The following is a 25168-nucleotide window of genomic DNA, read 5'->3' as shown; positions in this document are numbered from 1 at the left end:
AGTGGGAGAACGAAGGAAGAAAGAAAAAAAAGTTGGTTCGTGGGGCGCAACTGACGCTAAGACTTAACTACTCCGAAGATTGGGCTGGAAGGAAGAACACTCCAGTCGTCAATCAAGGAAGCCTGAAACGTTAGATGATTCTCTTGCGACCGAAAACGTGGACGTCTTGAGTATCTTGCAATTGATAATTGGATTCTGTAGAGTGTACTCCTAGAATTTGTAGCTGACGCTTTTGTGACTCGACACCGGATTTTACCTCCGTCCAAATTGGGCAGCCAGAGAGAATGCCTGAGGCACCCAACAGACTGTCGCGCGACACAATGATTCTATGCTGATTCTGGTAGGCGGTGAGATTCAATTGACGTGATGACGTCGCCAGTCTCAGTCTGATCAACGTAGACCAGAGCTACCTCTCTTCCTAGAGCTTTGAATGGATGATTCCTTAGGTTTTTGATCGATAATAAACAATAGACAGAGCTCTAGACGAATACATTCTGCTCTGGATAATTTGCCTGTCTCAGGACAGAAGAGATCAAGCGAGAAATAACCACAGATGTTTCCCACTTCGTACGCCACGAAACGCCAAAGCCCAATGAAATCCTTCCCGCCGCCAAGATGCAAGGCACAGCTGCAATATGAATGACTCAAAAGAAAACAGATGGACAAGAGAGGAAAGGCAGAGGCACAAAAGGAAGCCAAAGCTGGCAACTGACAAATGTTTCAAGCTTCGAGAATAGCATAGGCCATCTGCACCTCTCCCGCATCCGCGATCCTGCTTGCGACGATATCCCCCACCTTGGCGTTTAGTCGCTCGCGGAGCTCGTCCGTCACAACGGCACCGTGCCCATTGGCCAGATTTTTACGGCCCTCCCGCAAGGTGGAGAGGACGGCCAACAGTGCACCCAGCACCTTTTCGGCCTCCGGTCGTCGAGGGTTGTCTTCTGCCATGCCGTCCGCGAGAAGGGTTGCGTAAGTTGATAGATTAGGAAGTATCAAGACTCGAACAGCTTCGGTGCCACCGACGGCATTCAAGCCAATGACCGCACCATAATGCGCTCCGAATGGTTTAGACGGATCAAGGAAAGTCTTGAGACAGGAGCGGGCGAGTCGAGGTGTAAGTGTATGCGATGAGTGAGAGTATTTCTTGGAGATGAGGCCGAGGAGAGAAGCGGCGAGGTCGCGCAGAGCAAACTGTTCTGATAAGTCTGCATTGCCACCGAGCTGTCTGCCGATCAGGCAGGTCAGAATAGGAGGAACAAGGGACGCGATCTAATTTGAATTAGCAGACATTCCCATGAAAGGCACTTCAAGAAGAGTAATCGTACGTAAGGATCCACATATAGCGACTTGTTCTGCACCAGGGCCTCCGCCATGTGCATGACCTGCGTCAGCACAAAAATATCCTTGAGCCCGTGCGTCACCTTTTCCGAAATGAACTGTACAAAGTACGGCACGAGCTGATGCAGCCCCGGATCCTCGCGCAGACTGGCATAGCCCGACGTCCGGTACTCTTCGCTCGACTCATCCAGAAAAGCATTGCAGACTTTCTCGAAGTAGAGCTGAAGTTCCTTGGACAGCACATGCTTAACCAGCGGCTTAACAGCCACGTTCCCAGTGCCGCTCATCGCCGCCAACGTCGAGTTGGCATTGGGCCCCTTGGCGGTCAATTCGAGGTTCCTCGAGTCGGCAGCGGTAGGATTCTGCGGAATGGACGGCTGCACACCTTCAACGGCCAACCAATGAGCTGCACAGTAAAACCAGTTAGCATAAAACACAGACCTAAAACGCCAGCTGTAGAAACACCAACCAGTAAAAGAAATCTCCCTCGGCACCTTGGGCAACGGCGCATTAATCAACTTCTCAAAATCCACCTCCTCGTCCTCGACGTAGAACAACGGCTGCCCGGGCCCCAGCGACGCCTCCCCGAATCGCAACGGCCGTGTGGTCTCATATCCATACAGTGGCTCCACGTCCAGGACCCGCAGTGCCTGCGCAACATCCTGCGTGGTAAGCAGCGTCCGGCGACTGTGTCGCATGAACTTGAGAGCCTCTTCGAGGACCTGTGCGATGCGGTATTCGACGTCGCGCGCGAGGTTCTCGGTCACGTCGTTGCTGAGATTGACGATGCCGACGGACTCCGCAACGTCGCGAATGTTATCTGGGTTCCAAACTGACATGGTGAAGCCTGTATTGTTCGCTTTTGAAGGTTAGGGTGAGGTGCGAGCGAAGTCAAGCTCGTGAGGAGTAAGGTAAGGGTGGGTGACGAGGGGCTCGATGAAAGTATCGTATCGCGAGTTCGAAGGAAGTAAATCTGATTTATTGAAACATGCGGGATAATTTCTGAGGGACAAGCCGCATTCTGACAGTTCAAGGCAGTTGGCTCGAGGTGATCGATTGTAGAGGAAGATGAGGGCTTAGATCGACCCGAACAGCTCTTGCGAACACCGAAAGTGTTGCGGAGTGCGGAAGAAACTGCGGCTCTGGTATCTCTGGACTACCATACACCAGCTACTGCTCCTCATGTGACAGGGATCCAAAGATGAGAATACTTACAACTACAGGCGCAGAAAGCTCATCTAGAGTTGGAGTTTCTATATCATTATTAGTATTAATTAAGTATATATGATCTAGTTAAGCTGTTTCTACTCCTTTCGCAAAAACGTAGCAATTCCGAGGTATCAAATATGCCCACACAAAAACGAGAACAAAGCAGTCTGCCTATCCTCCCGGGTATCATGCCTGTTTCTCCTGTTCCATTCCTTTTAATATGTCAAATCCGAGCCTGTGACGGTCTTATCACGCTCACTTAGCATCGGCGGCAGGGGCTTCCTGGGCCGTGACAGCAGGGTCAGCCTTTGGCTGCTCTGGAGCAGACTCAGGCTTGGACTCCTCCTGAGCGGCCTCCTCCTTGTTCTCCTTGGTCTGCTCCTTTGACTGCTCAGGGGCAGCCGGGGCAGACTCGTCCTGACTGAGGTTGACGGTTCTCGCTCCCTCCTGAAGAGCAGGGGCGCTGCCACCGTAGACCTTGGGGAATTGGTCCTTCAGAGAAGGGAACTCGCGAGCCAGATTGGCACCGTTTGAGATGGGGTGGAATTTGCGAGTGGTATTCTTGCTCAGGAAGACCTTCATGGCGGCGAACATCCAGCCCATGATGGCAGGGACGTTGACGAAGAACTTCTCCCGGAGCAGCTCAGGGTAAGCTGTGGTGAACACTTCAATGGTCTTCTTGGTAGCTGCTTTGATGGCAGGATTCAGGCGCAGGAAGCTCACGTTCTGGTAGTCATGGACCTGGATCATCTGATAGGGGTCCTCGCCATCGTAGTCAATCACAGAGGTCGCCTCTGCCATCTTCAGCTCCTTGACTGCCAGCTCCATAAGCGCAACACGCCACTTAACAAACCTACAAGTGTAAAACAATGATTAGGATCCCGCGGGACATTAGGTTCCCTTCGGCAGATGTACTCACTCATCCATATCACCAAAAGTGGTGTTGATATCCTTGACACCACCGTAGATATTCCAGGTGACAACATTCTCCGCACCATTAGCTTCCTTGTAGACGGTCAAATAACCCAGACCACCAAACTTGGTCGCGCTGTAGCTGGTCGACTCAGCGAGCGCTGAGGGGTTCATCTCCTTGCGCCACTTCAAGGCCTTGGTAAGCTGCCCCTCAGCCAGCTTGACATTGCCCTCGTTCGCGCGCAGGAACTTGATCAGAACGTTGACGGTGGGAGCATCGTTCGAGTCCTTGAGCGGGACACCCCACATTTCCGCATGGCCGCTGCTGGAGACAATGGCAGGGAGACGCTCGAAGAACTGAGCGAGGGCAGGGTTTTTGGCAAGATAGGCTGGCTGTTCCGGCTGCTGAGCGACAGGCTTCTCCTCTTCGGCCTGGGGCGGTTGCTGCACTTCGGCGGGAGTCTCTGCGGTGCCGGATTGGGTGGCAGTGGTTTCAACGGCAGGCTGCGCGGTTGTGGTTTCGGTCTTGTCCTCTGGTAGTGGCTCCGCGGTCTCGGTCGTCTCCTTGCGGGTGTCAGTGCTGGTAACGACGGCAGGCTGCGAGTCTGCGACATCAGTAGCAGGAGCAGTAGTCTTTTCGGGCTGTTGGTCGGCCATGGTGAGTGAAATGAAAGAATAGGAAGATCAGGAAGTGCTAATGACTATTGACTGGACGTCTTGCTCAAGAAGAGAGCCTGTGAGCTGATGGACGGGAGAGAAGGACAGAGAAATCAGAAGATTGATGCAGGAAGACAAACAAGAATCACATGCAGCGTCACGAGATGGTAAATATAGATGAGACAATTCCCTATCTACTCCCTAATCCCTTCTACATATAATAATGTCTGTCTTGAAACCTAAAAAAAAATGAAAAGGATACTTCCCTATCCCCTGAATTATTATTCAGTCCTTCTGTTAGTCTCTACATCCACTTTGTAGGTTCTATTTTTACCAACAAAGTATACTCCGTATATTGACGTAGTAAACCCCTTTTCAGCACAACAAACAAACATTCGGACCAGCCAGCAATTGATAAGTCAACACCAGCATGTCAGGCATCATCTTTTCGTTTATCACTTTCTTGCTGATGAGAATGACAGATGGATACATAATCGACCATCAGCCTCAAACAAGATAATCGCACAGAGTAACTCCATAGGATCAATACAGTCCTTCATTAAGCCCTTGGAAATTGCGGTCCAACGATGTCTTACAGAATAGTTCCTGTGTAAGATTATCTATCTATATGTTCAATCAAGAAAATTGGACCCAGAGACAATTCAATCGACTCCACCTAGATAATCAAGGCAAGACATTACGGTTGTCACAGGTAAAGACAATGATCATCCCCAGAAAAGGAGGATTCGCTGTCAATAGCCACGGGGTAGTCTAGATAGCACCTTATTATCCCTGACTTAATGACTCGAACTCAATTCACCAAAGAGCAGAGAGACTAGACAAGTGGCAATATATTTCTTGAACCGAGTCCTATTTACCCTCAATACCCATACAATTTCGCATACATATCGTCTATCCTGACTGAAAAGCTGACAGGGACGGTGGGGTTTATTCGTCAAAAAATGAAGAGAGAATGGCCTGGGTGGGAGTTTCACACCCAAGCACCCCTGATACTCTTCACAACGTAGAAAAATGCAATCGCTGGGGAATATACACTGACAGAAATAAGACACAAGCACTCATCGAAGGCGGGAATCCAAGGTCGCAGATTGACATAATCTTATTGAGAATCGCGGATTGTGAAGTTCACTGGGATCCTGGTCATTGTGGTGGGTTTACTGAGCCATTGTCGTTGTCGTCGTCATCATCTTCTTCCATCTCTTCCAGGTCTTCGGGATGCCTGGAATCAGCCAGAGTCAGTACGCGCCGACACCATCAAAGAAGACGGCCACTTACGCTAGAAGTTCCTTGATATTCCTCATCTCATAATGCTTCTTGCGCATCTGCTCAAACTGGCGATGCTTCTCTTTGGCCTCTTCTGTCGTCATGAGATGATCCCCATCCGCACCGACACCGTTCTCCTCTCCTGTGCCGACTACAACATGTTTGTCGCTGCGGTGCGACTCGTTGCTCAGACTGCGCTCGCGGATGATCCGATTCCCCTCTCCGCTGCCCACTACATATGACGGCTCTTCGGGCTCTCCGAGTTCCAGGTCAGGAATATCATCCACGGAGATCCCCTTCCGAGGTCCCTTCTTGGTCTTGTCCAGTTCATCGACCACCACGTCCTGCGCATCGATCAGGCTCTCCTCTGCTTCTGCGAGTCGCAGTTCCTCTTCGTCCTCGGCGGGATCGTAGTGCGGAGCAAACGGTGTCTTGGGCTCGTCGATCTTCATCTTGGCTGTTTTCTCCTGCTCGGTCAGGTACAGGTTCGCTTCGTCCCATTTCAAGCGCGGAGAGATCTCCTCGTCGTGGCCGCGGATGCTCGCCAAAGATTGTCGTCGGGAGGACGACCCAGGGCGCATGTTGGATGACGACCGGCGCCGACCAGCATTCTGAAGTGTGTTCTGCAAGGTAATTTCCTTCGTATCGACGTTGTCCATGCGTGCTGGGTTGATGAAGAAATTCTCTGTCGCGTGAGTTGTCTGAGGGACATTTCCGCTGGAGTTCTTGAGGATGCCTGATTGTAGCGGATTCTAGTCAAAACAACGCTCAACGTCATTTGAACCAAGTAGAACTTACCCTTGGGCCGCTTGGGCACACCCTCATGGTTATGCGCCATGGTCATCATTTGCGTAGGAATCACGTCGAGTTGAAGAAGAAAAGAGTAGCGGGGAAGACCAAAGAAGAAAAACAAAGAATACAAGGGAAAAAGAGTAGAAGTTAAGACAGTGGTTGGAAAGACGAAAGAAAAAGAAACGGAGACAAAAACAAGAAGTATCAACGCTTTCCAAGTCAGACAACGATAGAGAGTGTCAGGTGCGATTTCAGCCCAAATCAACCAGCAGTCAGAGCTGAGTAACACCCGAACGGAATGATGCTGATGACAGTGGATGATTGTTATTTTGGGTTTCTAGCGGGGTCTTCTCAGCCTCCCGAGTGACCAGAGTCAAGCTAACAATACACAGAGTACGGTCAGTGCGAGACTTCGAGGCCCTTGAAGACGATCGTGCGACGTTCAGATAACAGTCTGAATTTGTGCTCACTTGAGTGTAGTACAGTAGCAGGATAAGTGAGACATACAGGGAAATGTGCTGAAATTGTCTATTTGGTAGGAGGCACCACTCTACTGCTAGGGACTAGGTGGGTGAAGCACGTGGAGGCAACCAAGCGGATGACGTCGACGGGCAAATGCATCAATGCACCACTCTCAAGAGGGTAATAATTCCAATTCATCAATGCTACATCGAGGTCGTATGCGTCGCCTAGTCTACGACTAGGTCGCAATGTCCCGGCTATTGACATATTTGATGAACAAACCTTAACGAGTTCAGACACTTCTGTATATTCGCCTATCATGCTCGTCTCTAGTACCAGGGTCCAGAAACAAAATGCCGCCAAACCTATGTCTTCCAAATCCAATACACGGTGTTCAACTCCAAGCATTCAAGCCATGAGAAGAAAGGTTAGATGGTATATGCCAGACAAGTATGCAGACCGCCACCCTCAAGACAAAGGCCGTGAACGAAAAGTCGAGGACCAGGAAAAACGAGTAGAACCAAGACCTCTTGTCCAAGCGTGCTAAACGAGTGTCCCAACCTGACATGCTAGGACGATACAACTACAAGGAATAAACGCAGGCGGCCGAGATGCTCTAAGCTCGCAGAAATGAAAGCGCAGTATCTGCACTAAAAATCAGCCGGAAGTAAAAGACCCGGTGTGGAAATGACAAGATATTAGGCTCAGGGGATAACAACAACCATAGCGTGGTATCAAACAAAAAAGAAATGTAGCAAATGTAAAGTGCCAAAAGATAGAAAAGAAATGATAGCACCCAAGTCCAATCAAGAAACGACACGGGTATTGATACGTAAATCAAGCGATGGAATCAAACTCCTCGCGTTCGCGAAGCCTGTTCCGCGCGAGTTGGTCGCCTCCGTTGGCTGACAGCTGCATCCAGTGCAGCGCCAGGCACATGCTCTGCGGATCGGATTTGCTGTCCTTGTCACGGCGGTACATCATCTCAGCCTTGAATGTATCTCTGGGAGAAGTAAGTGGCAGCGTGACACGAGGAAGAAGCTCCGGATGGGTTAAATAGAGAATCGCTAGCTCCCGCTGGGCGACAGGATTTCCTTCTTTTGCGGTGATGATCCACATCCCAGCAGCATCCTCAATAGCGTGGCTCGGTCGGGCGTTGAAGCCGAAGGGTTGAGGCACATGGCGTCGGCTCAGTTCCTGAGAGACAATCCTGTCGGCAATCTCGACCATGCTGTTGCAGACCTCTTCCTTGAGACTTAACGCTGCCAAGCCAAATTGCAAAAATGCGGTTCCACTGTCGGTTTTATTGAGTGTCTCGCTGGGAACGAATGCTGAAATAAATTGTAGGTCTCGGAAAAGAGTCTTGGGCTTCACTTCTAAGAGAAGGCTACGCAGCGCGTCCACAATTTGGTTCTCCGTAGGTGCGGAGTATTCCGAAGGCCGAGAGTCAAAAGCAACAGACTCGGCCGCTGGAGACGTCGGAGTTTGCAGGAAGTCCTTCTCAGCTTCACGGAGGGTTCCTGCTTCTGAGAAGCTATGCCGTGCAGCTCGTTTGCCATGGAGCCCGAGTTCCCTCGAGTGCGCACGTTCCTGATCAGCATGCGCATAGGCCTTGTCATCATTATCCACGTTCAAGGACGCGATGACCAATGCTCTCAAATCCCGCAATGCGTTTAGCTTGACGAACGGGTTCCCGTGGCGCGAAAATATCTCGATCAATTGGCGGAAGACAACCCCGTACGAGAATGGAGATTGATCTTCAGCCGCTCTCGCGCTCTCGGACATGGGCACTGAGGTTGTATCATGCGACTCTTGAGCCCGTCCCGATATGGGAGGCCCTAGTGACCTGCTTCTTCGGCCCCTGGACTGGTAGTATCTGGTTATTTGGCGGACTGTGCGTGCATTGCACTCTGCATAGAAGCGCTGGATCTTCTCTCGCTTCTTCATTTGTACCCGGATTCGCTCTTGGTCCAATGCGTTTCCAAACCAGGCGTCTGTCTCGCTTCCACAGCTCCAGACGGGTGAACCCAGATCACTCAGCAGCAGACTTGTCAGAGCCTGTTTCAATTCGTCCAGGAAAGCGGCTTTGCCTTGACCTCTGAAATCCTTCTGGGGAGCCGGCTGAACGACGGCCTCACTGAGCATCGACGGCGGGCGGGAGTAGAAACTCGATGCACTTGCTGCATAGGGCGCATTCTGATGTGGTACAGACCAAAACGTACTGTATGTGTCAGCCGTTGATACCGAGGTTGCCTTGGAAGGCGAGTCTCCGATCGAAAGTCCATCAGCAGTAGAGGGGTCTCGGGGCATCCTCCACTTATCGGAAATCGAGCTTTGAAAGGAGGATTTGCGATTCAGTGGCGGCAGGTCTTGAGTGTATCTGGAGAAGGAATCGGACGAGCGGAGACTGCCGCCAGAGGATTGGGAAGCAAATGACAACTCTTCACCAGCAGTGCTCATTGGGCGCAAACTTGACGAGGACAGGCCAAGGAAGCTTCGGTTGCTGGAGCCTTCGAACTTGACTCGCTCCCTTTGGAACAATTCGCTGGCCCAGAGAACAGGGGCCTCGGCCATTGTATCACCGATGAGTCGGTTGATACTAACTTTGACCTCGTAACAGAAGCGGTGAATACGCTCTTCGCCCTTGCAAAAATTGTCGATATTGTTCTGTGCTAGCCATTTCCGAGTCAACTCGACTTGCTCATCAGACAGTTTATTCGGGCCGCCTTGGCTGCTGGGTGCTTTCATGACATTCATCACTTGCAACTCTGGCTTTTGCAGAACGGATCCTCCCGATGCGCGGGGGCTGCTGCGCGTTCGACGGTCGTTGGTAGAGATTGGTTGATAAAGACGAGCGGAGTAGACCATCGTCTTCAGTGCCAATGCCACATTCCTTGCGTCCTCGTACCGCATCGAGTTCTTGACGTCGGTCATGTACCACATCTTGTTTCGCAACTTCGTGATGGTTTTGATCGTCTCCTTCACAGTTCCCTGCAGTTGCCACAAACTGCGATCCAGTGCCACAAAGTCGGTTTCGCAGCGCTCGATCACGGAGTGAGCTACCCGAAGCGAGCGTGAGCACGACGTGTGCATAGGTTCCAGGATCCAAGAGTCATCACCAAGGCGAGAGGGTACGTCGGCGACACTGCGACGAAGCTGACGACTAGCGTTCCACCAATAGTGGGCACCCATAAAATCAGAAGTATGGTGGCAGTGTGACATGGCCTGATTGAATCTTTTCTTCAGCGAAGAGGATTGTGAAGGGGCCATTTGGTCCCGCTCCCCGCAGTAGTCTGAGCGATCTCCAGTAGGGTTCTCCCGGACGAGCTTGATGATCGCTGTGTGGAGAGCCTCGAAGTTGTCCTCCATGCCCAGAGTGGTGGACGGACAGGTATCAGCGGTCAAGTTTCCAGCATCGCTGAGCTGGCCATTGGAGAATAAACCCCAGACTAGGCGATGACCGCCGTCGGTGACAGAGAAGATGGCCCATTCTTCCGTGGAGGGGTACGCGAGACCGGGACGACCATCAGGCTCGACCAAAGCAGACAATTCAAAGCGGATACGGTCAGCGTTGCGACTCAGGTGATCTTCTGAGCAAGTAAAGAAGTGGATGTCTGCGGAGGAGAATGCCTTTGAAAACTGCGGAGAAGAGCTACCACTCAGATTACGCCGGTAGAACCCTGGCTCTGGGACGGTGTTGGTACGTCTATCAGGGAACGACTGCAAGGAGCTGGGAGACAACACAGATGATGCGGAGGAGGGAGTGGGAGAGCTACATGCCGGAGATGTCGCCGTGGGAAACAGGGCGCCCAGTAGGGTTAGCACGTCTGTAGCAGATAGCATGAGAAAAGCGCACGGTGATTCCTGATGACCTCTGGGTTCTGAGCGCTGGGCAAATTGCATGTTGTCGTTGTCCGTTGTCTCGAACTGATGAAGCATGTTCTCAACATGTTGCCGGACCGCAGGACGAGTCATTGAAAAGTGATGCCTGCCGCAGAAGATCAATGGTTTAAAACAATTCTCTCTCTCTCAGGGAAAGTTCAAAAAAGGTGGGACTTACATTGAGCGTAGAATAGCAAAGACCTGCGAATACGCCCTAAGGGCAACCTGTCCAAGGAGCTTTTCTCTGGCATCTTTTCTGATATGAAAATCGAGAAGAAGGCCGAGGGTCTAAGAAGAAAGAGGAGATCAGTTCTCTCCGAGTCCAAAAATCATAACACTCAAAGACGGACTGGAACAGACCTCGGGATAAGCAAGAGCCCCAGAGAGAAATTTAGGGAAGAACCACTGGAGGAGCAAATACTCTAGAAAACGGGCACGACTGTCGGGATGACCCAGTTTCCGCAAAATGGCGCGAGCAAACTTGAACACTGCATGAGGGAAGCCTGCGTCTGGGTCATCAAGGAGTTTGAATAGGGCATCTACAGCAGAGGCGAAATATTCCTCAGCAACATCAGTTTTCAAGGGGTCAAGGGACCCCGCGTCAAAGCCCAGTCCGGCTGGGGTTTCGATATGCTCCAGGAGGAACGCGCCAGTCTGGAGGATGTCCATGAGGTAGAGCTCGAACTTTGGTCTGGCTTTCCAGGCGCTGCCCATGGTCCAGGATGAGAGGATGTGGCCAATGAGGGGATAGAACCTATTGCCTCCTTGGGTGATAAGTTCAGCGCAAACAGAAGACCAAACGTCCAAACGCAAGCGAGCCTCTGGGGTATCAGAGTCCAAGGGAGTAGCAAAAACATTGAAGACCAAGTTGGAAATGGCGTCCGTTCTCTCAAAATTGACAGCATGATCTCGGAAAGGAATGGATGCAGCAGAAGCGCGTTTAGGCAGAGAAAAATGGTTCCGTGAACGGGCCGCAGAAAGGAATGTGTGATCACCAGAGTCCAGAGATGTGGCTGACGTGGATAATAAGGCATTCAGCTGCGCAGACGTCAAGCTGCATAATCTCTCACAAAGGAACTGAGGGTTGGTCCGGACCAACTGCAAAATCCCAAGAAGATCGGACCTTGACTGAGGGCTGAGCTGAAGGAAAAAATCCGGGGAACGTTCCACAGCAGATTCCTGCGCAGAAGACCAGTCTTCCGAAGGGTCCTGCCGGTGGAAGTGGCGACGCATGGCCAGATCATGGGAATCCTGGAGATCCAAGAGGGTATGATACAAGGCCAGGAAGTTCGCCTTATCCTCATGTTTCAGACTTTCGACTAAACCGCGCTGCACGACGCCTCCAACGCGAACCAAGCGTGCGGAGATACCAATGGATATCTTGGTGGCATGAAGACGGTTTTCCAGCGTTTTGCGACGGGCTTGCTTGTGCTGATTTTGGCGATAGCGGATCGCAAAATCCTCAAAGGAGACCTTGGGGGGCTCCGTTAATATGGATGGTGGTGTGGTTGTTGTTGCTGGTGGTTGATCCATTGCCTGGCGGCCATCCGAGCGCATGGGAGCTGCTATGAATTGCGCACTGGAACGGCCCGAGTCCTCAGACTCACCTATGGTCAGATCAACCTGTGAAACGGAGGAGCGATCAACGCTCCCGTCGTCGGGAACCAACAGCAAGGGCGACATGCTGGGAGTTGGAACAGTAGATGGCTGAGACACCGAAGAGGAATCTTGCGCGCGACTCGTGGAATTACATGTTGCAGTAGCCTGAGATGATACGGGTAACAGGTCTGAGATAGGGATATTAGTTAAATCAGAGTTGGAAATCAGCGCCTCAAAAAAACGATTATTGGCGGGAGGGTTCTGAACAAGGGGGGAAACTTTTGCTTGTCACAAGAGGAAGGAATCCGCTCTCCCATCCAATTTAGATTTGGAATAACGGAGGCAAAGGGATAGGGTGTACTCACAGGTCACATAAGAGGCCAGAATTGACGGTAGACCATCGCGTTGGGCATCGAACATGGTGTTGCCATGGACAGTGCCCCGGCCACCCAGCCAAGAAGACAGTCGAGATCGCGAAATGGCTCGGGCGCCAGAAACCTGCTCCTTAGCACATGATTCTCCTACTGAACTTGATGAGATGGAAGACCGCTCCTCATCACGATGTTGAGGATTGTTCGCAACTGCCGACCGCTCCAGAGTGAGATGGATAGCTGTGAAAAGCGCAGTGAGTAAGACGAAGCAGTGGACGCGAGGAAGCTCGGGGATTTTGTCGCAGTTATACGAAGAGTGATGGTCAGAGAGGCGCTGTGCTAGTGTGATGCAGGAATCCAGAAAGAGGGTGAAGATGTCAATCAATGACAGTGATGATACGTCGTATGGGAAATAGGCAGATAATTATTAGAGAGGATTGAAGAAGTCAACAAATAGTCTTCTTCTACCGTAGTATGCGAGCTAAGGCCTGGAAGGCTGGTTTGCAGAAGAGGAAGTGGGAGAGGGGACCCGACGAAAGAGACAATACCTAGGATAGATAATGGATGAGATAGGATTATCTTTTTGAGGATGGATGCTTGACTAAGTACGTCGAACGGTAGAAGGATGACATGCAGACTGCAGAGGGGCAGAAACGAAAGAAGAAATGGAGGACGAGTGGATGGATGAGTGGATGGATAGATACTGGAGAGATGCAGTCGTGACTCTTGCCAACAAATCAATAATGCTACTACTACTGCTACAAATGATCCCAGCTGGAAGAGGGGCCAGATAACGTGTGTCCCTTTCTTGATGGTTGCTGAGAGTTTTATTTAGTGTAGGACCAGCAGAACTCTTGAGTCAGAGTCGCTGTTCTGCAATAATAATGGTAATATTGCCTCGATGCCAGAGTGCTGTAGTTTGAATCAAGGCTTTCGGTACTCCGTATTATTTGCTACTTCGTCGTACTTGTGTTTGCTCCTTCGCCATCGATAACGAGCAAGTACACAGACTACGGAGGAAGGAATTCTTCGATAACCTCCGCGAAAGTCAGAGACGTTTCCCACTCGGTCGCCTTGCAGATCGTCTAGAGGCAAGATGATTCTGATCCGGTCGCAGATCGTCCTTCTCGACTCGATGGATGGCTGGAGATGGCCACGAAAGCGCATCGGCGTCAAATGAGAGGAGTTTGTTACTGGGCTGACTCTGGAGTAGTTGGTACCTGGCCTATTGTAGTTTCCTATGTAAGTACCTTTCCGAAGTACCTAGACCAAGGGTATCGTATCCTGTCATCGTGTCGCGGATTGATGGGGAACGTTGATGCTTGAAGGGAACGGAGTACGGAGTAGACAGCCCTGGATAGTTGATGTGTTGGCAATGCATGCATGGCGAGTTGTCCCTTTTCCTGTCTTGATTGGTCAGTCCCCCTCCTCATCCCTCCCACCAGCTGTCTCTTGACTCTCCTCTCCTCTGGTGATTATTGAACACCTCCATGAAAATGGAAAAAAGACTCATCCTCATGATTATCACGCCTGCATACGGTAAGGTATTCTCTTGCAGGTGCATATAGATAGTAGACCATAGAGACTCCAAGGATTCCGAAGTTCGAAATATTATTTTCCGGGTGGACAGCAGTCGGTAGAGGGATACTTCCCGCTACATACGGATACACTGGGATGAGCACTTGGACCTGAGTCAAAATTACTACGTAACAAGAAGACAGGCTGTTATTCCCCACATGGCACGTGTCCCAATCGGACAACCGCAGAGATCAGGCTAAACCTCTCTAGGTTACCGTGATCTATGTCCAGCCCACGAAAGAGAAGAGCAGGTTCCCTAAGACCCGTTCAGCTGTCCTGGCACTCGTTCAAGGTGAGCTGAAGAACAGAATCGAAGTCTGCACATATGCTATTGTTACATTGAATATCATAATGGAGGATAATATAGTTCAATCTTAAATCTCTGCTATCGTTTTCGCTTCTGCGACCTAAAGATGAGACGCGACAAGTTCAAGTGCCACAGCCAGCACAGGTATCGTAAATGCAATCAGTTGACTCGATCCATGCTGTTTTCCCACAAATGACCATGAAATCACAGACGCTCAACCCGTAGACGTCTTGGGAATTGCCCCACAGTGATTCTAGAATAACGACGTACGCCATAACTCCCATCTTTGCAAACCGAGCCAGTGTATATCTTGCGGATGAACGCTGATATGGATATTGTCCTCCCTTCCTCCCCTAATTGCACACCCACTTTTTGTCAACCTCCCGCTGTCCAACACGCGTCGCCACGTGAGTAAGGGTCTCCTTAAGGACGTCTTTCGATACCTTGGGAAATCTAGTGAAGCGTCATTAGCACGAAGCTGAACTGAAACTCGTCCGGGGGGCCAACAGAAGAGCTTATACCTTTTCTTCAAAACCTCGATCAGGCCTGTTTTCGTCAGATCGCTACCATTAACCACCTCTTTAAATTCGGCCAGTTGCTCTGGTGTCAATGTGCGCTTCGCCTTGCCACTTGCGGTTATGAGGGTCGGGGTTACTCCTGCGGTAGTAGGCGCAGCGGTTTGGGATTGAGTGCTTGGAGGAACGACCATGAATGATTGGAGAGTGCAACGGCCCACGCCACCTGCTGGGAGTTGCTCTGCTGGCTTTGGTTTCTGCCAATATGCCGTGGAGAATGGGTCAATAGGGAAGGTAACCGAGTCCATGGTCGTCTGGATCCTGTACATTTCCAGCTCGTGGTCTCCGCCTTCGCCTTGCCAACGTATCCCGGTACTCAGAGGCTCCAAATCTCCCACTATCAATCGTCTTTTGCCCTCTAGGTTATCCTCATCGTCGTCCAAGAACCCATCCATGTCATCATCCCCTTCCTCACTTCCTTCCTCCTCCTCCTCGGAATCAAGATCTTCGCCCTCTTCCGGCTCCTCCCACTCGGCCTCGGAATCATAGTCGTAGTTGATATCGGGTAGACCACGGTGGAAGGGATTGCGCATGAGTTTAGAAGCAGCAGATTCCGGAAGTGTTTTGGTAAAAGTCCCCTGGTAAGGAGGTCGAACATCTTCACCAAACTTCAGAGATTTCATTTTGATGCGTCTGAGCAATTCTTGCGCCTGCCGTGCAGAATGAGGGTCGGACTGCTCGTTGAGACTCTGCATTTTAAGCAGAATCTCTTTGACGGAGGCAACCTGTCTTCCACGCCGCCGGTTATACGGCATGATTCGGAATAGTTCAGATGGGCGGAATGACAGAGGCTCCGCGGACCCATTTCGATAGGATTGTAGGCAAGCATCGACCCTTTCTTGCAAGTGAGAAAGAGCCTCTGGATCGCGTTCGAACCGGTGCGGCGGGGCGATTCTTGTGTGAGACTGTAAAAAGAAGTCCGGAAATTCTCGTTGATAGTCAGAAAGAGGCGGAGTGGGATTCTGGGACGTCGAGTTTGAGGCACCATCGGCGATCGGTATCTTGGGTGAGTCGGAAGCAGTATCGTTAGCTGGCTGTACTGGAGGTTTGGGTTTGGCAAAAAATGCATTCAGTTTCGTTTGCGCCTAATCCGAGGTTAGCAAGCAGAAGAGGCCATTGGATTGAAAAGTGCCATCTTTGGATGGCAAGATGCTTACCCTTTCCTTCTTCAACTTCTCCTCTTCTTTCTTGCGTTTCTCTTCTTCTTTAGCGGCCTTCTCCTCTTCCTTCAGCCTCTTCTTCTCTTCTTTTCGCTTACGTTCCTCCTCCCGTTCGGCTTCGCGCTTTTTTCTCTCTTCTTCCTTTATGCGCTTCTCCTCTTCTTTCTTGGCTTTCTCCTCTAACTTCTGCCGTTCTTTTGCTTCCTTCTCCTGTTGTTTGGCTTCTTTGCTTGCAGGTGACAGCTTTCGCTTTTTGGCACTTGGCGTAGCGGGGTTGGCGTTCTTCGTAGGGGTCGATGGTTGTGTATTTTTTGAAGTGGTTTCCGCTGTAGAGCTTGGCTGAGGAACTTCTACAAACACCGATCCGCCAGGCGTTGTTGTATTCGCAACATTCTGTTGATTCGAAATTTCCATGCTGGCTGGGGGACCTGATGGTGTTTTGAGACGTTGCTCGGTCGGGGTGCAGGACGCTGCAACGTGAGGTAATGATGGGTCTTGATTTTCTTGATCACATATTTTAGATGTCTTCCTGCTTTCTGGCGAATGTGGTGATGCCTCAATCTCCTGGATTGAGCGCTTTCTCGATGCTGACGGCGAAGTGGGATATGATTGGGGTGGAAGGGGAGAGAGATCCGACGAGGTGTCAACGGATACTTCCATTCTGTGCTGGTCTCAAGGCTATCTAGTTAAAACAGCTGAATCCAGATGTCAATTTCTTTGCCCAGAGACTGCTCAGGGAAGGTCAAGCCATGGGAGGTCAGGTTGGTGACCCTTCCGTAGCCGTGTTGTGAGACACGCGTTAATTGAAGTTTCGCGCCTTCTTCGCGTCTGCGGAGGGAAAGGCACGTGCTTTCCCGCTGCTTTAACCCCCTTTTCTTGCTGGTTCAAGAGTGATTTCATATGCCCTTCCAAGCATGAGCTGGTGAATATGGACTTACCGAAGTCTACCTCTAGCAGCTTTAGGATGGAGTTGCAGATATACAGCTTCACTGGTGACTTCAACCCAGCTTTAGCAGCCTCGAATGGCTTTCAGGATTGAATCAAGCGACATCAAGCTGAGTGTCCATGATTGATCTACTTCAGCTCTTGCGCAGGTGAGGAGACTGAAGTTTACTGTGACTGTTGAGGGAAAGAATTCTTCATTGACTTGAAGTGAGACTCTCCTTCAGCTTGTATTCATTGCAGCAATGGCAAGGGTCTACTCAGTTGAGGTCCCTTTACCAACATGAAACCTCAGCGATTTACGGGAATCCCATCACCATGGACTCCACCATAATGAGCGCCACGAAGATCGTATAGAGCATCCTGGAAGTCTGCCATATGCAGTTTTATGTGGACAGTTCCTCGTGCAATATCGTCGTCTTTATCTTAGTCTACAACTGTCTAGCCTAGATAAGCCTTCCCCTTTAATGCGCCCAGTATGCGTCCAACAACCCCAGCCGTCTCTGTGAAGCTATAGCGAGCTGGACGTGACGATTGCTGACGGCTCCCGATCCTCCTTACATCACCTCACGCCAATTCGTATGAAGTTGAACTCGAATGATAGGCACACAACCAGAAGAAGAGCCTCTCTTATGCGCCGGTAGGCTCAGTAGTCGCTCCCCCTGGCACAACAGTCTTTTATCTGTCAGTAGAGACGCAGAAAAACACAGAAGCAGTATCTCCTCGGCAGTTGCACTCTCAGCAAGAAGTGGACCAATAAAATCCAGCAGCTCATCATTCTGCGAGGCCCCAAACGGAGCACCCCAGGAAATCTGGACTTCCCACCTGCCCTGCTCCTCCAGTAAGAGTGCCTGCGCCGCCAAATCCTACTTATTCTACTCCCTTAATCGCTCATTTCTTCTGCAGCGTCCGCGAGCAGCCTGCATTGCGTCTGGGTCCCGGCGGTATCTAACTGTTGCATGCAATGTACCGCGGAGTGCAAGGGAGGCATTTCAAGCCCTTTACGTGTTTCAAACGTGCTCTCTCCCGTGTCTGGGCTCTGGCGCGGACGCAAGAGGTCGAGAATTGAGGCTTTGAGATACCGGCCAGTGTGTAGACGCACTTAGAGTTCGGACGGAGGCAAGGGAGCAATGATGACAGTGGTAGCAGTATTGGGGCAGAAAGCACTTTGCCTTCTTGCGTCGGACTAGGGAAGCGTGATCTCTGGGTTGCCTGAGGCATAATGGAAAGACGTGTCTGTTCAATGCGAAACGAGGATCTCTAGTAACAAGTTCATTCGAATCAGGATACGTTCGGGACCGGCATAACGTCTCATAAACAAATAAGCGGCCCTGTTCCCATACTCCCTACACGATTGACAAACAAAACGGTCAGTGGCTGTGTGTCTACGTCAATTAAAAATCAATGTTGGGTATGTACAAGTCATATTATTAAAATTAGCGATACGGCGCAAGAGATTGGTATAAGAGCGCCCCAAAGGTGCAAAAGATGCAAATACACACAGTGAGCAGATGAAGACGCATGCGCCGTAGGCAGAGATGTCGAAGGATGTAGTGAAGGTAGAATAACCCCACGTAAAATGAGAAAGGGTCAGCTTGAGCCTTCAAGCGACCCATCATGAACAGCATGCAGCAGTAGAAATGGACAGCCGGCCGCAGAAAGAAAAGGAAAGGTAGGAGAAATGCACAGTAAGTGATGTTGAGAGGGATAGAAATCAGAGACGCGGGACCCTATCTTTTATGCCCAGCATAAAATTGGGTAATGAGTCCTGCTACCAGAACCCGAGCCCGGCTGTCTCTGATTGCTGCTCAAGCGAAAAAGTCCTGGCGGAATGTCCGCAGGGCAAAACACTCAGTCACTGAGATCGGGATTAGCGACGAAGAGTCGCACGTTCGTCATCGTGGTCGTCCGTTCGTCCACACTGCCTCTGCGCCGCAATTCGTCCGCCTTCCGGGCCTTCTCAGCAGCGGTGGTGGCGGCACTGGGCGCAGCCATGTCACCTACCGATCCAAAGCTATCTTCTTGCTCACTGGTCTTGCTATGACTAGTGGCAGAATCGTCCTTGGTCGATGAGGCTTTTTCCTCCTCGTGGCGCTCCGCCGGAGAATTTTCTGTAACTTCCGGAAGATCAGCCTTTTCGTTGGGCGGAGTATTACTCCCAGGGGTGCCCTGGGAAGGCCGCTGGTAGCTACTAGGGTAGCGGTAATTGCTCCCGAGAGAACTGCGGCCGCTGCCCGTGCGGCGATGAGGAAATCCATTGTCACTGTGTCCATCCTCGTCTCCGTCGCCCACCTCGTTTGCACTGAGTCGGACCGGAACGGTCGCTCCAACGAGAGTTGACGCCGAAAATTCTGTCACTCCCTTGTTTCCATGCTTGTTCTTGCCGCTTCCCAGGGTACCGGTGCGTCCGGCGCCAGCGCCATGGACTTCCAGGTAGGCCCTCTTCTTATCCGCCAGCTTTTGGGCCCGAAGTCGGGGATCTTCAGGCTGAGCTCGATCACACCAGACAGTTGCCTTCTGCCTGCGCATGAGAGCCACGTAGCCGACTTGAGCGTTGGTCGAGCGGGATGATGTACTCCGGCGGATATCAGAGCTAAAGTTGTTTCCGGTCGAGCTGGTGGAGGTGGTGGCACTAGACAGGCGCCTCGAAGGGTGACTAACGTGGCTGGTCATTGTGTAATGCGGCGAAGGGGCACCGGCATATTGTTGCTGATGCGCCCCGTACGGCGAGACATGGGACGAAGAAGTTCGATTGCGGCTGGCCGACGAGACGGAGGGATGGGGAGAAACTTCTTGTTGTTGGTGGTGGTCGTGCTGCTGTTGCTGCGCACGATAATGGTGCGGCGGTTGTTGCTGGTGAGGCTCGTAGGATTGGAAAGGGTATCCACGATGCATTCCAGGGACGGGCTTCCGAGAAGGTGCCTGGTGAATTGGGAGTCTGTAGTCGGTCATGGTGGGTGGAGCTTGCACGCCAGCCATGCAGGACCGAAAGCAGTTGAGAGTTTGCGGGAGAAAAGAAGATTCCAAAGGTTACTTGTTGAGTAGAGGCGACAAGAGCAGAGTGCAGGCACTATCTGCCTTGGCGAGTAGAAAACGACTGCAAAAAGTCGCCTTGATTGAGAATGGAAGGAAGAGGCGTGTTGGAAGTAAGGGAACCCGAGTTTGTCTTGTCGCGCGATGATGGATGGATCAGCGAATTGGCCGGCGATTCCGTTGTGTGGTACATGCAGCGGTATCCGGCGGCTGCAGCGAAGGAAAGATAGAAGGAAAGAAAAAGAATTGCTTCAACAAAGGAATCGTGCGGATTAATGAGTTTCGGAAAAGAAACCAAACGCAAAGATTCCAATGCCCGAAGCGGCCAACTTTCTGTTCTCAGTCGAGGTTACAGGGAGCAGCACTTGATGCCGTGAGGAGTAGCGACAGGAGAATGATCGATCAGGCCGCTTTGGGAACAGGCACGAGGGGAGGCCTTGGCGGTCTTGGGCGGTTATCTGACTGCAGATTCAGCAAGCCACTTTGGATAGACACGCTGGCAATAGATGACAGCTGAAAAGTAGAGAGAAAGAAAGAGTAATAGAAATCAGCCAACCTCGACGAGACAAGAGGAGAGCTATGGCTGTTTAAACATACCTTAGTATGGGAGTATTAATCGGTCGGCCCATGAGCCCATGAGATGAGCGAAAGAAGGCGAACAACACAGAAAAAATGTTAAGTACGTAGTTTTTGCTTTTCAAGACCCAGTTTGGTTGGTACGGACCGGTACCTTACTAGTTCTGTTACCAAATACAGGCACATTTATCTAGTTCCAAGGGAAAGGAAGATATGGTAATTGGTAAACAGCAGCACAGCCACATGTTTCATCCACACAATAGCTGCGAATTATTACGTAGGTACGGAGTACATATCTCCCTGACCACTTAAATAATAAAGCCTAATAATAATACTGATAATTGAAAGCATTGAAATTTTGGCTGGGTTACAAAAGGACAAGTAGGAGACATCACAATGAAGTCATGACTTGAGGTCATTCCCTTTGTCTTCCACTCCTGGAACCACACAACCACCAAGGTTAAGCCTTTCATGTTAGGGTAATGATGACAAAGGTAGTACTCAACAAAAAACAAAAAACAAACAAAAAGGTCCGTGCCTCTTATCAACGTGCTTGTAGCTGTTTTCTATTAAGCAGCTAAGTTAGCACTGAAGCATTAAGACAAGTCTCAAAGGTAAAGAAAGATGCAGTCATCCTTGTGGGGTTACTTTCTTGTCCAGTCATGATGCGTGGACAGGGCACGCAACCGCGAAAAGTCCGTTGCTAGTCTACCTTTGTCAGCTGTTACAAGATAACTAAGGTAACAACTAACTTAGTTAGTAGTTAGTTGACTACCTTACCTCCCATAAATCAATACGGAGTACGGAGTATTTGGGGCTTGTGGCTTTACCAGCTGAACATAACTATTGTTATCTGGTTTGTGTGCCAGTATAGCAGTGCTGCGCCACAGTTTTCGACACGTGGAGTCCTAATATGGTAGGTATAATACCGGTAAATACCATACCCGCTTCTGGTTGTACTACAGATTCAAGTTCCCAAGGTTCGAAAGGTACAAGTAAGTGCCTTGTCAATTTTACCCTCCGTGGTACCTGAGTAACAAGTCGGATCAATTTCTTCATCCAAATGTCCGTTAATTTAGTCTGAACTAAAGGGATCATGACGTAGAATACTCCACCATCTGGAGATATGACCGGAAGCACGGAAGAAAGATCCTTTGGTGTAGACTTGGGTCCTGAGGTCCAAATATTGCTACTGAGAGAAGTGGGAGAATGTATGGCTTTAGTCAGGCACAGGAAGGTAGTTACATATACCTACCTTACTTTGCCCTGACTATCACTTGCAGTAATGGCAACAGATCGTCAAGCATTCGTATAGGTTTCTCCGCTGCGATGTCGCCTCAACCCAAGAGTGGTGAAAGTATCAAATGACGCGATGATTAGGTAGGGAGTCTACATTGATAACGCTTAGTCCATCGAATTATCCCACCGGAACTCTTGCAGGTTACATTCAGCCGTTGTAACATTTCTCAGAGCTGCTCGAATGGGGCAATCTCCACCTGTTTCGATCCTTTCAGCTCGCCATGGATTCCGATGCTGGTAAGCCTGGTAAGCCTGGTAAGGTACTACGTATTTCATACCGTAACGAGGGTATCTAGGTACCGGAGATACGTGCTGCAGTATGCATAATCAACTTGTGCACATATGCCTGAATCAGACACCTTCGCAGCATTATCTGTATTTTTGTGTCTCCATCGCCCATCTGTTGGGAAAAGAATCGAAAGAATTGTAAGGATTGAAATGGACCATTGCTACCCTGCTGATGCTGACCGACCGACCGGTTGACCGACCGACTGTCGGTTGCTGAGTGTGGCTGTGGCTGAGGATCCCCTCATACCACCAAATCAAACGAAACCCAATTGAATTCTCCAGATCTCGTTTCTCAGCCCTAAGCTTGTCTCACATCTTGCGATTCCCGCACATACTGAATGGCCAAAGCTTCTCTCCCTGGAGGGTCATGGGTATCATCGTGATCGCGTCCACCAATAATCCCGTCGCTCTAGAAGGCCATTCTGAGACATCAGCTACGCTACCTACAGTTTAGACTTGCCTCCCTCGATCCACACCAATACTCCATCTCCTCGGATATCAAAGTCCCGCCCCCTCTCCCATCCCATCCATGCCTTGAGCGTCTCCTGCCCGCCGGTACCGGGTAACAACCCGCCTCCTGTCCATCCGCCGTCGTCAGCCGGGATCGGAAGACCGGGCGTGTCAACCAGGTGCACCGCAGGTCTCTGCTCGTAGCCACTCTGTTCCAATTCCGCCTGCTCCAGCACAGGCGTCGCGCAAGCATCGGTGCCGTCAAAGATGGCCTCCCACTCGGCCCGCGTCTTCTCCTTGAATCGCTGCTCAAACGCGGCTCGCAGGGCGGGCCAATTCGCCCTGTCCTCCCGTGCGGGGAGCTCCCCTGTTTCAAATCCCAGCCCCTTGACCAGCGCCGCGTAGAACTGCGGCTCCAACGCTCCGACCGCAAAATACTTGCCCCGGTCTTTGCACTCGTAGGTGTCGTAGAAGGGACTGCCGCCGTCCAACATATTCTCGCCGCGGGGTAGATTCCACAGCGGCGTCTGCCGATTCAGTCGCGGCATCGTCGCCAAGTACGCGGACCCGTCTACCATGTTGGCTTCGACCACCTGGCCTCGTCCTGTGTGCGCGCGCGCCAATAGCGCCAGCAGGATCCCAAGGAAGCACATGGCGCCTCCGCCGGCGAAATCGCCCAGGATGTTGCCCGGTGCAAAGGGGGGTTCTCCCTTCCGGCCAAGCATGGACAAGACCCCAGACACCGCGATGTAATTGATGTCATGGCCCGCCATATCTTTGTATTTGCCGTCCCGACGGAAGCCCGTCATACGAGCCACAATCAGGCGCGGGTTGTGTTTCAGGAGTACATCGGACGGCGAGAGGCCCAGACGCTCCAGCACGCCCGGACGGTAGGGATCAATCAGGACATCGGCCTTTGACAGGATAGAGAGAAGAAGGCGGTGGGAAGTTTTGTCCCGCAGGTCCAACGTGATGGACGTTTTCCGGCGAGTCAACTGGTCTGTGGAGATGGAATTTGGTCGATCAACGCGCAGCACTGACGCGCCATAGTCTGCGAGTAGAAGTCCAGCGAACGGGCCTATATGGTTAGACATAGTCAGATTGTTCGAATGCAGGTATGGTACCAACCTGGCGCCAGGCCTGCCAGCTCGACGACTCGAACTCCTGCGAGTGGAAGGGATGACTTGGACATGACGTCCCAATTCCGACAAAGCTCGATATTAAATAACAGTCGAGACCACACCGCTGGCCCCCGGCGCGATGTGCATGATGGTTTAATAGCTAAGGCTGATGAATGAGCAACCGTTTCTCCGCAGCCGAGGCCCGGGGGCCACGTGCGGGGAAACCAACAGTGCCACAAAGTGAAGCTTCAGGGCATATACGGTTATGCAGTGTGAATACTGATGGCTATACAACATTTGCTATTTATCGGCAAGTACATCATGACTGCAATACTGCTATGCCAAAGATGCATAAATCACCTTATCAAAATGCGGGATGACCCCTTGTGTCTACCAATCATCGCGACCCTCGGCCCTTCCCTCATCATAGGCATTGTCTATATTGTCGCCAAACTGTTCCACCTCGCCGACTTTTCGTCCAGTCCATTCCGCCACATTCTCGGGAAAGTCCTCGACGTCGTCGACTGCATTGTCCCACTTATTCTCGATGCGGTCCTCGGCGTGATCCCAGCCCTGTTCGATATTCTCTGGGATCGCCTCCACTTCACCAACCTAATACCATTTTTGTCAGCATCTGTACAGCAGATCATACGCAAGCACAGCAGAAGAGCTTGTACAAACCTTTTCGCCTGTCCACCGTGCCGCATTCTCAGGAAAATCCTCAACATTCTGCTCGATTCTCTCCTTATTCTCATCCCAGTCCTCATCTGGCCAGAGTCAATAATCCTCCCCCTTTCCGGTTCAGTCAAGGACAACTCACGGATTTTCTCCCCTTCATGCATCAGTATCGCACCACCCACCAGACCGGCCGCCCCCGCCGCCGCACCATACATCATACTATGATCCTTGTGTTCGGGTCGCTGTGCCTGCGACTGCCCGTAGCCGCCTTCATACCCATACGAAGGCTGAGGCTGACCGTACGATCGCTCTCCGTACGACGGACCGCCACTGCCGCCGTACGGCCGCTCCCAGGACCTCTCGCCGGTCTGCTCGTTCACGTAGAACCAACGCTGGCCGCGATCATCCCAGCGGGCGACCCACGGGTAAGGGAGGTCCTGGGGAGGGGCGGGGCCTGAATTATAACCTTGCCCCTGTCCACCGTAGCTGGGCTGCTGGTTGTAGGAGGAGTAGCCGTCGCCGCCGCTGTTGCTGCTGCCACCAGTAGCTTTCTCAGCGAACTTTTCGATCATTTTACCGAGGAAGCCGTCCATACTGATATGAAATATTGAAAGAAACAGATATGAAATATGTAAGTGATAGTTCAAGAGCAGGG

At 51.2% G+C, this 25168-nt stretch overlaps 8 protein-coding genes across 8 annotated transcripts, besides 3 other annotated features; all 8 read right to left on the bottom strand.

The window, feature by feature from the left end:
- Positions 1-720: 720 nt before the first annotated feature.
- On the bottom strand, positions 721-2177 carry NFIA_038440 (TATA-binding protein-associated factor TAF6; the record flags this gene model as incomplete). The annotated part of the gene is made up of 3 exons (XM_001266166.1): positions 721-1269; positions 1326-1744; positions 1808-2177. 3 exons carry the CDS (start codon positions 2175-2177, stop codon positions 721-723), a joined length of 1338 nt encoding a protein of 445 aa, XP_001266167.1.
- Positions 2178-2802: 625 nt separating this feature from the next.
- Positions 2803-4116, bottom strand: sfh5 (CRAL/TRIO domain protein; the record flags this gene model as incomplete). The annotated part of the gene is made up of 2 exons (XM_001266165.1): positions 2803-3400; positions 3467-4116. The coding sequence occupies 2 exons, from the start codon at positions 4114-4116 to the stop codon at positions 2803-2805; spliced, it is 1248 nt and encodes a 415-aa protein (XP_001266166.1).
- A 1161-nt stretch (positions 4117-5277) lies between these two features.
- On the bottom strand, positions 5278-6238 carry NFIA_038420 (PP1-complex regulatory subunit GLC8; the record flags this gene model as incomplete). Its single annotated transcript, XM_001266164.1, has 3 exons — positions 5278-5356; positions 5413-6136; positions 6199-6238. The coding sequence occupies 3 exons, from the start codon at positions 6236-6238 to the stop codon at positions 5278-5280; spliced, it is 843 nt and encodes a 280-aa protein (XP_001266165.1).
- A 1253-nt stretch (positions 6239-7491) lies between these two features.
- On the bottom strand, positions 7492-12219 carry NFIA_038410 (uncharacterized protein; the record flags this gene model as incomplete). The annotated part of the gene is made up of 3 exons (XM_001266163.1): positions 7492-10642; positions 10715-10824; positions 10897-12219. The coding sequence occupies 3 exons, from the start codon at positions 12217-12219 to the stop codon at positions 7492-7494; spliced, it is 4584 nt and encodes a 1527-aa protein (XP_001266164.1).
- Positions 12220-13171: 952 nt separating this feature from the next.
- Positions 13172-13208: a microsatellite.
- Positions 13209-14744: 1536 nt separating this feature from the next.
- On the bottom strand, positions 14745-16786 carry NFIA_038400 (putative chromatin assembly factor 1 subunit A; the record flags this gene model as incomplete). The annotated part of the gene is made up of 3 exons (XM_001266162.1): positions 14745-14844; positions 14913-16051; positions 16124-16786. The coding sequence occupies 3 exons, from the start codon at positions 16784-16786 to the stop codon at positions 14745-14747; spliced, it is 1902 nt and encodes a 633-aa protein (XP_001266163.1).
- A 2133-nt stretch (positions 16787-18919) lies between these two features.
- NFIA_038390 (uncharacterized protein) lies at positions 18920-20020 on the bottom strand (the record flags this gene model as incomplete). Its single annotated transcript, XM_001266161.1, has 1 exon — positions 18920-20020. The coding sequence occupies one exon, from the start codon at positions 20018-20020 to the stop codon at positions 18920-18922; it is 1101 nt and encodes a 366-aa protein (XP_001266162.1).
- A 2191-nt stretch (positions 20021-22211) lies between these two features.
- Positions 22212-22236: a microsatellite.
- Positions 22237-22441: 205 nt separating this feature from the next.
- Positions 22442-22468: a microsatellite.
- A 239-nt stretch (positions 22469-22707) lies between these two features.
- On the bottom strand, positions 22708-23906 carry NFIA_038380 (CaiB/BaiF CoA transferase family protein; the record flags this gene model as incomplete). The annotated part of the gene is made up of 2 exons (XM_001266160.1): positions 22708-23792; positions 23843-23906. The coding sequence occupies 2 exons, from the start codon at positions 23904-23906 to the stop codon at positions 22708-22710; spliced, it is 1149 nt and encodes a 382-aa protein (XP_001266161.1).
- A 319-nt stretch (positions 23907-24225) lies between these two features.
- On the bottom strand, positions 24226-25106 carry NFIA_038370 (WW domain protein; the record flags this gene model as incomplete). Its single annotated transcript, XM_001266159.1, has 3 exons — positions 24226-24447; positions 24517-24602; positions 24656-25106. The coding sequence occupies 3 exons, from the start codon at positions 25104-25106 to the stop codon at positions 24226-24228; spliced, it is 759 nt and encodes a 252-aa protein (XP_001266160.1).
- Between the last annotated feature and the right edge of the window lie 62 nt (positions 25107-25168).

The sequence above is a fragment of the Aspergillus fischeri genome, genomic scaffold (assembly GCF_000149645.3).
Source record: "Aspergillus fischeri NRRL 181 1099437636247 genomic scaffold, whole genome shotgun sequence".
Taxonomy (NCBI): Eukaryota; Fungi; Ascomycota; class Eurotiomycetes; order Eurotiales; family Aspergillaceae; genus Aspergillus; species Aspergillus fischeri.
The sequence above is the reverse complement of the archived record's forward strand: the minus strand, read 5'-3'. Positions and strand labels throughout refer to the sequence as shown.